Here is a 10000-nt window from a genome sequence, read left to right on the forward strand (position 1 = left end):
ATTAAATGAACAAGAGACATTTCTTTGTCTCGTTGAAAATATTGAATTGAATCGAAATGAGATCAAATTTCGTGTTATTTCTAGGACACCCTGGAACAATCTGTAAATCACAATGGGATGGTTAGTCATAGTTTGTGAAGTATTAGACAAATCATGGTGATGATGGTGATGATGATGATGATGATGATGATGGTGATGATGGTGGTGGTGGTGGTGATGAAGATGGTGATGATGATGATGATGATGATGATGATGAGTCAAAAGCGACTATATTATATGTTATATTAACACAATAATGATGATCATGGTTGTGGTGGTGATGGTGGTGGTGATGATGATGATGATGATGATGAAGATGGCGATGATGATGATGATGATTGTGATGATAAAGATGATGAAGATGATGATGATGAAGATGATGATGATGATGATGATGATGATGATGATGATGATGATGATGAGTCAAAAGCGACTATATTGTATGTTATATTGACACAAAAGGAACTAGAATGGCAATAAAAAAAGCTCGCAAATCAACAACAACAGGCATTATAGATACAAGGGAGATAATTATAATAAAAACAGTAATGATTAAATCTTATTTAGAGTTATAACTCCATAACATCACACTCTATGCGCTTAAAATACACATTACAAAGTCAAAAGAAAACTAAAAGAAACACACACACAGACACACATGCACACAATCTCTCTCTCTCTCTCTCTCTCTCTCTCTCTCTCTCTCTCTCTCTCTCTCTCTCTCTCTCTCTCTCTCTTCCTCTCTCCCTTCTCTCTCTTGTCCACACATTTCATTTACTCCTTCTTTAATCCAGTCTATCTCTTTCCCTCTTCCGCTCCTTTTTTCATATTTATCTCTATCACCCCACTTTCTCTCGCTCTGCTCTCTGTGGAGAGGATATAGTTCAGATTTTATATATCGCAATATCCACTAAACGTGCTCAAAGCGGTTTACCAGTGGTCCCTGACCAACAGCAACACGTAACAGGAAGGACGAGACATGACGCCTGTTAAGCGATACATATTGCAATTTATTTCCGACATAGACAACACTGTTAACTTCCAGGTACTAATTTTACACCTGAGTACGGTGAGATAATGTGTATACAGAGCCTTTTTCCAAGGACTCGACTATGCGCCGAGCGAGCAAGGCTCAAACCCAGGACCTTCCGATCCGAAAGCGAGTGTCATACCACAAAACCACATAGCCACACATGAGCATATTGATATATATTATTGCTCGTGTAATCCTCTGTTTCCCCTTTGAGCGAGTCCCTTTGTCTAAGTTTTTCCACTTTCTCTGTGTCCCTCTCGGTCTTGTATTGTTTTGTTTGTTTTTAAGGGTTTTAAAGCGCTTGCAACACATTAAGGTCATATCAACGCTAGTAAATAGGAAGAAAATGGGAAAGTAAAAAGTTATAGAATTTAATTAAAGCATCCAAGAAAAGGTAAGGCAAAGGGGAACTGGTAGAAATAGGAAGCAGGTGTAGATTCCAAGAGCACACTATCAAAGTACTTAGTTTGAGATCACTAAAAGTCTAATCCAGATACAAGCACAGGTCCCCACTAAGAGGAACACACCTAAATGTTTACAAATCATATAATAATATGTAAACAAAACAATACAGTGCATAACAGAGAGATGGGGAAAAAAATATAATCTCCCAAAACTAACTACACATTTGACAGTCTCCCTCTCAGCAAGGGTATCCGGCCAGGACCATGACAAACCCAAGAAATCTCATTCCAAGACAAAGACAGAAAGCAAGTTGGAAAACAGATATAGGGGGATATAAGACACAGCAAGTGCCTCCCTGCCCACTATGGGAGGTCAGGAACCCCACCCAGGTAGACACAGTAAGTACCTCCCTGCCCACTATGGGAGGTCAGAAACCCCACCCAGGAAGACACAGTAAGTGCCTCCCTGCCCACTATGGGAGGTCAGAAACCCCACACAGGAAGACACAGTAAGTGCCTCCCTGCCCACTATGGGAGGTCAGGAACCCCACCCAGCCCCTCTCGCTCTACTCTCCGTGGAGATGATACACATGCTATGTTCGTACCTGATATGCTGCCTTCCCCATTCGAACTGGAGTCTGGGGTGGGACAATCTGTAGCCCTTTGGACCTCCATGTCTGACTCGGTGGCGTAATCGGGAACTTCGGAATTTAGAGACACTCTGTGGATGGACGGATGGATATATATATATATAAAGACACAGAGAGAGAGAGAGAGAGAGAGAGAGAGAGAGAGAGAGAGAGAGAGAGAGAGAGAGAGAGAGAGAGAGAGAGAGAGAAAGAAATGTATGTAAGGGGATATAACTCATGACAAACTATACTCAACGAATATTATTACACGATTGTCTCTCTTCGACCATTAAATGCATTATTTCTAAAAGGCAAAACTCAATTATTATTATTATTATTATTATTATTATTATTATTATTATTATTATTATTATTATTATTACTATTATTATTATTATAATGCGTGTTTCGTCAAGATGACTTTCGCTATAATAACGTGATAAGAATCATAATAATCAGACCTGCCAAGTACTATGAAAAATTCGTAGAAATACGAATTTTTGCCTCCGGCTACAGAGCTGCAAATGTGACTTTGACTCAATAAATCTTATTGAAAAGGAACGAGTCATTACAGAGAACCTATATTTAGGACTTTGGAGATATTTTCCATCATGCGGAATGCAAATTATTATTTTTAAACCTATTTTTATGAGACTTTTCTTTTCTTTTTCCCTTGGAAATGTTACATTTCTGAAATTTCAAGTTGGCAGCTCATGATAAAAGGTAACCACTTACCTGAGAGGCAGACCATCGTCAGAGAGCCCTGGTATAGAAGACTGGCAGCCTCTTTCAAGTGTCCCGCGACCTTGAACTTGGTGGTGGCCTAGACCTTCATTTTCATCCGGGATGTTGGGGTACAGATGACCTTGGTTTGCTGTCTGTTCAAGGTCACTAGAATCTCTCCTGTTGTTGCCTCCGACATTTTGACCTAAGATTGATATTCTGTAGCCTGGTAAGGAAGCAGGAGCGTTTGGGTAGGCCGGGCTGTAGAGGTGGACGTTCGGGTCTCCTCCGACGCCCATATATGGCCTTTGAGATAGTGACGTCCCTGATGAGTTCATGTGGGGGTGGTGGGGGATATTGTGCTGGGCTGATGATGCAGTAGATGATGATGAGGAAGATGGGTGATGGAGTTGTTGTTGCAGTTGTTGTTGTGATGGCTGCACATTTGAACCACAATTGTGGCAAGAGAGAGGCGACTGGCACCGGTGAAGCATCGTTTCCGCTGACGTCATATTGCTGTTACTATTATTAGAACTACTACCGCTCTGTTGCAATTGCATTCTGGGGTTGTTGCACATTATGTTACCGTTAAGTCCGGCCGGGGATTGTGGTCTGAAATTGCACTGGCTGCCTCCACTGCCACCACCAGAACTACTTGCACCACTCCCTTCGTGGTAGCCACAACCCCCGCACGGTTCGTGGAGGTGGTTGTGGTGGATATTCCGTCCTCCGTGGATCACCGGATGGGATATCGGGAAATCGATGTCGGAATATGCCGGCGGATTTCCTCGGATGTTCGGGAACATTCTCTCGTGAGGGGCTGGGCAGGAACAGGCTGATATTTTGGAGACGGGAGATATGGGACTCCTGTTTTCGATAAACCGAGTTTCGGCCATATTGTTTGCATTATTATTGTTGCTGCTGCTACTGGTGCTCGTGTTGCTGTTGTTGTTGTTACAGTGGGGGTGGTGGGGGTGGGGATGGTGGTGGATATGGCGGGGTGGAAGATGAACAGCGGAATCACCCGAGTGTTCTCCTCCGCTACAACTGGTTCCACTCCCACCACCGCCTTCGCTAGGGGGTGGGGGGCGATCTGGCGGAGGGGGGATAAGCTCCGCCCAATTCATGACTGGGTGGCCAGATGGTTGTTGTTTTCCAGTGGCCACACAGCTGGGACACGTGATCTTACAGTATTTGTGATCATGACCTCTTCGAACTGGAAGTCCATTTTCATCTAGCAGTGAAAAGAAAAATAATGAGAGCTTAATTTAAACTTTAAATCTTTTTTATCTATTCTGAGAAGACATTCATAAAATTCATTGCCGTTTATAAGCAAACCATCTGCCATGAAAGTTGTCAAGGTTGTGCGGCTATGTAGTCTTTGAAATCGGAAGGTCCTGGGTTCGAGCTTCGCTCGGCGCATAGTTAAGTCCTTGGAAAATGCTCTTTACTCACATTCTCTCACCGTACTCAAGTGTAAAATGAGTACCTGACCGTTAATAGCCTTGTCTCTGTCCGAAAAAATTGTAATGTCGCCTAACAGGCATCGTGTCTCGTCCTAAATATTAAATGTTGCTGTTGGCCAGGGAGCCCTTGTAAAGCGCTTTGAGCACGTTTAATAGATTTGCTCTGTATAAAAGCTCAATTTTAAAATTTTTTTTAAAGGTTGGAAATACAACCTAATGACTCCATCAACAATAGGCAGATTTTCTAATATTTCCAGTTTCAAGTCTAAACAGAGCTGGGCTAAACTTGGTTTCCATAATCATAAATAAAAATATGAAATTAATACAATCTAGACTACGAGACAACTATAAAGAAATCGATCTAGCTTTTGTGGTTTAAAAATTATTTCTAGCTTTTGTGGTTTAGGAAATCTTTCTAAATATATATATTTTTTGTTGTTTTTATTTTCTTGTTTTTTTTTTGTTTTTTTTTTTTTTTGCCTGTTTTGTTATAATAAAATTTCCGAGCTTTTTTCTTATGAATTATCTGTCCTGCTTTTGTTGGACCGGGGGGGGGGGGGGCGGGAGTTCGCACAAAATTTTATTTTAGTCAGGCTAAATGACGTAATCAAATCTATTTTGTGCTTGCTCATTAAGGACAAAAACACAGTGCAAAGTGACCAATACTGACCTGTAGTAATGACACTGCTATCACTGCCTGGGCTGGTCAAGCACTCACAATGCTCGTGGGGACAACCGGCTGCTGGATAGACAGAATGGGGAAAAATGAATGAAAGGATGAAGAAATGGTGGATGGTATAGAAGAAGAAAGAAAGAAAGAAAGAATGAATGAAAAGAAGGAAGGAAGGAAGGAAAGAAAGATAGAAAGAAAGAAAGATAGATAGAAAGAAAGAAAGATAGAAAGAAAGAAAGATAGATAGAAAGAAAGATAGAAAGAAAGATAGAAAGATAGAAAGAAAGAAAGAAAGAAAGATAGAAAGAAAGAAAAAAAGATAGAAAGAAAGATAGAAAGATAGAAAGAAAGAAAGAAAGAGAGAAAGATAGAAAGAAAGAATGAGAGAAAGATAGAAAGAAAGAAAGATAGAAAGAAAGAAAGATAGAAAGAAAGAAAGAAAGATAGAAAGAAAGAAAGAAAGAAAGAAAGAAAGAATGAAAGAAAGAAAGAAAGAAAGAAAGATAGATAGATAGATAGATAGAAAGATAGAAAGAAAGATAGAAAGAAAAAAAGAAAGAAAGAAAGAAAGAAAGGAAGAGGAAAACCCAAAATATATCATATCACAAGCATTATATTCTACATGCTGTGACAAAAACATACACAGACTGTGGTTCTGCTGCAATCTGCAAACACATTACATGCTGGTGAAATCTACACACCACAGGGACACATTGGGAATTGCAAGCATGGATGGACGGAGAGAAGGTGATGTTTTAGTTGTTTTGAAGGGGTTTCTTTTACGATGCTTGCTTGCAACACGTTTAGGTCATTTCAGCGCCATTCATTAAAAAGGAGGGAAATGGGATAGCAGTCAAAATAAGTTAAAGATTTACAATTACAATACGATTCAATAGTCTGATGTCACGCGCCCGGCAACGGCGGCCATCTTGGTTCTAAACAAAGAAAATCATTACTTTTTATTTTTCATGCTGGCTAGAACTTTTCATATACCTTGTGATCAGAATGTGTAAAAGTAAAAACATGATCAAATTTATGTTGGTTTTTTTTTTCCTCTGGATACGCTTTATGCTCGCCAGAGAAATATTTCATACGGGCGTCCGCCATTGTTCCGATAGTTTAGAGCCAGTGTTACTAAGTTACCATGCGTCATTAGGAAGGAAGTGACGTTACGACTGTTGAAGAGTATTGAAAGTGAGGGAGCTCGAGATTTTTAGTGGGTTCTTGGTTAGGATTCAAGACATTCAGTCAGCCATTGATTGTTTACAACTTAAAACAAGGGACATAATTCATGTATCAAATTTCCAAACAGTATCGTAATAGTTATTTCCTTTGAAGGGTCCGTTATAAATGTTACCTACTATTACGTTATTACAGAAAGCACTTGAGAAAGAAAAAAAAGTGAGACAAAGGGGAAGGGTGGAAATAGGGAGCAGGGGTAGATTGCAAGACTGCACCAACAGTGTATTTAGTTTAAGATCACCTAAAAGTTTCATCCAGACAGGGACAATCATATATATTATATATATATATATATATATATATATATATATATATATATATATATATATATATATATATATATATATATATATATATATATATATATATATATTGCGTGTGAAGCGAGTGCAATAACAACTCAGCCATCGGGACTCCTGATAACAAATTAGTCTTAATTCGAGAGAATGGAAAATATACAAATATCTATAAATAGACGCAGTCTCACACACATACAGGTACACAAACATACATATACACACACGTACATTCACACACACCCACACACATACACACATACAAACATACATACATACAAACACACACACACACACAACACTCATGCATACATACAAAAGTGCTATTAGACAAATAATAGAAACAGGCGAACACAAACATAAGTCAATTAGAGAATAGGGTATCAAAAGCTATCAGCCAGGCAGACAAACAAACAGACAGTCAAGCAAAGAGTCATACAGACAGACTGACAATCAAGACAAGCATCCAAACAGACATGCATTCAGACAGATAAGATATTCTCACAGACGAGTAAACAGACAGACAAGCGGACAGACAGACAAGTGGACAGATAGACAAGCAAACAGACAGTCAAGCCTACACAGAGAGAGAGACAGAGAGAGAGAGAGAGAGAAAGAGAGATAGATAGAGAGAGAGAGAGAGAGAGAGACAAACAAACAGAAGTACAAGCAAACAGATGGATAAGCAAACAAACAAACAGACAAGCAAACAGGCAGGCACACAAACCGTAGCCATCGTTAACTTCTAGCCTGACACTGACCAAAAAAATGACGTCAAAATGCCAGTCTTTGGCCACAAAAGAAAACAAATCGTGAGTTGTATTCAATAGTTCAACCAATGAAATAACTTGTTTCCATGAGCTCCACTAACGACAACTCACTAGACGGTGCAAAAAACAAATAATGGCGTCAAAATGCCAGTCTTTTTGGCTTTCTTTGTCAGGCTATAATTTAACGATGGCTACGGTCAAACAGTCAGGCAAGGAAAAAAAGACAGTGTTAGAAAAATACAAGACTGGATGGGGTGGATTAGGGGAGTTGGTGCGAAGCCATCGTTAACGTGTAGCCTGACACTGACCAACAAAAGACGTCAAAAGACAAGTCTTTGGCCACAAAAGAAAACAAATCGTGTGTTCAACCAATTGTCAGGCAGTCCAGAGACCAGCGATCACATCGTCCTCCACTGTCCAGTCACTAAACTTGAAGGTGGCTACGAAACCGTCCTTAGGGCGGAGGAAGACTTTAGAAGCTGGGTTGACGAAATAAATTTGGAGGTGCAGCCATACGCTACTACTACTACTACTACGACCTGTTTCCTTGAGCTCTACTAAAAAAAAATGACGTTGAAAGATAAGTCCTAGAGGGTTCTAGTGTCAGGCTATAAGTTAACGATAGCTACGGTTGGTGGGGGGAGAGGAGGCAGGAGGCAGGTGGTGTGCGGTGGGGGGGGGGGGGGGGGGGGGGGTTGGGGCGCATACCATATGAATAATGACCTGTATTGGCACGAGACAAGTCGGTCTGGTTTGACTCACTCGATCTCAACTCGGGCTTGTGGCACGAATCGCCTGAGCCGCTGGCGCTGGAATGGACGTACGCATGGTTGATGGGTCGAAACCCCGAGTCGGTGGCCTGAAATGACAAGAAGATGAATAATGAAAGTGACTGGGCAGTGAGAAATTACAAAATTTAGTCAGGCCAAATGACATAATATTCAAATCTATTGGGCTATTGGATATCACGCTATATAAAAGCCCAATGTTGTTTTTTTTTTTGTTTTCTATCTTTGTTGTCGTTAATTTTGTTTGCTTAAGTTTGTTGGATTTTTTCTGCTGTTTGTTTTTATTATTTTAATGGGGTTTTTTTTTTTGTTTTTAGTTATTAATTTTTTTTTATTGGGGGGGGGGGGGGAAGGGGAGTTATTTTGTTCTTTTTAAACATTGAGATCTAAATGACTAAAGATGGGAGGAAGAAGTGTCCACTCACATTGGTCTTGCCTTGACCTCTGTCCCCCAAGGTACCCCCACTCCCAGGTCCGGCAGCCCCGGTATTGATAAGGGTGGTCGTGGCGTAGGGGGCTACTGACAGGCCCACGGAGGTGTGGCCCCCGGCGGGCCCCGGCCTTTGGTAGAACGTCTTCATCTGCGGCAGAGTGGTGGAGGCACTGCTGTACACTTGGCTTCCGCCTCCGTCCAGCCCGTCTTTGGGACCAGCGCAGTCCAGGAGGGAGGTCAGGTCTGACTGTAGACCACCGTAGTCTGAGAGAGAGAGATGGAAGAGTTTGATATAATATCAACACATTTTTTAAAGGGTTTTACGGCGCTTGCAACACATTTAGGTCATATCAGCGCCAGTAAAAAGGAAGAAAGTGGGATAGTAAAAAGTTCTATAATGACAATTAAAGTACCCAAGAAAAAGTAAGACAAAGGGGAACTGAGAACAAATAGGGATCAGATGTAGATTCCAAGAGCATACCAACAATGTACTTAGTTTGAGATCACCTTTAAGTCTTATCCGGACACAAGCACAAAATCCAACAAAGAGGAATACACTCAAATGCTTACATTATAAATTCAAAATAACAAATATAATAATACATAACAGAGATGATTTACAAGGAAAAAAATATCATTTCCCAAAACAATAACTATGCATTTGACTGTTTCCCTCCCATCCAGGACTCTGGCCAGGGCCAGGATAAAATCAAGTAATCTCATTCCAAGACAAAGACAGAAAACAGATATAAGGGGATAGAAGACACAGTAAGTGCCTCCCTGTCCACTATGGGAGGTCAGGAACCCCAACCAGGATATCAACATTAGTGAGGTGGGTGTTTACATCATTTATCATTTATCTATGCATTCAAAGGCGAAAAAAAAAGTCCCCATAAATACGTTAGAATTTAATTATTTGCTTTCAACGTGATCAAAAAATACTCCAAAAGTCCTAAATAAAGTTTCTAAGCTACCAAATTCTCATTTTCAACAAGATTTACTTCATCAAAAACGTCTAGCTACGGAGTTCTATAACTGGAGTCAAAAATTAATCATTCTACGAATGTTTCGAATGTTTTCGTAGTAATAGACACGTCTGCTATTGTCTGGCCACTTACTGTGTACGGTCCCTTCCTTCTGGGAATACATGACGTCATCACGTTGTATAACCACACTTCCGGAACGCCCCGATTCTTCTGACTTGTGGACGGGGACGGCTGAAAGAAAAACAAACAAACAAACACGTGGTCTGAAAGTGAAATCTGGGTCAAAATATCCTTGACGATAATTCCCGACGTGTACATATAATATACAGGTCTGACATCCGAACGCAATTATGGGCCTAGTTTAACATTGTTGTAATGGACAATATTTTTGTGTCATTATAAAGAAGAAAAAAAAGATTTCCATTACAACAATAAGCCCATAATATATTGGATTACCAGACCTGCAAATAAGTGTGCGTCGATAATGGCTCCATATTACCTGATTAAGATTTCCCTGA

The 10000-nt window shown here is 40.3% G+C and overlaps 1 protein-coding gene across 22 annotated transcripts in view; it reads right to left on the minus strand.

Moving 5' to 3' along the window:
* Positions 1 to 10000, minus strand: part of LOC144959892 (roundabout homolog 2-like) — a 238293-nt gene that overhangs the window by 14408 nt on the left and 213885 nt on the right. For 7 of the 22 annotated variants that reach the window (XM_078892729.1, XM_078892716.1, XM_078892721.1 and 4 more), the window contains 6 exons: positions 9615 to 9713; positions 8489 to 8760; positions 7984 to 8134; positions 4965 to 5036; positions 2841 to 4062; positions 2082 to 2197 (listed from right to left, as the gene is read on the minus strand). In XM_078892729.1, the coding sequence (XP_078748855.1) occupies positions 2082 to 2197; positions 2841 to 4062; positions 4965 to 5036; positions 7984 to 8134; positions 8489 to 8760; positions 9615 to 9713 (1932 nt within the window). The remainder of the gene's footprint in view (positions 1 to 2081; positions 2198 to 2840; positions 4063 to 4964; positions 5037 to 7983; positions 8135 to 8488; positions 8761 to 9614; positions 9714 to 10000) is intronic. The other 15 variants (XM_078892731.1, XM_078892717.1, XM_078892723.1 and 12 more) reach the window with 4 other exon arrangements.

This window comes from Berghia stephanieae, chromosome 14 (assembly GCF_034508935.2).
Source record: "Berghia stephanieae isolate SIO BIC M18660-M18661 chromosome 14, UCSD_Bste_1.3, whole genome shotgun sequence".
Taxonomy (NCBI): Eukaryota; Metazoa; Mollusca; class Gastropoda; order Nudibranchia; family Aeolidiidae; genus Berghia; species Berghia stephanieae.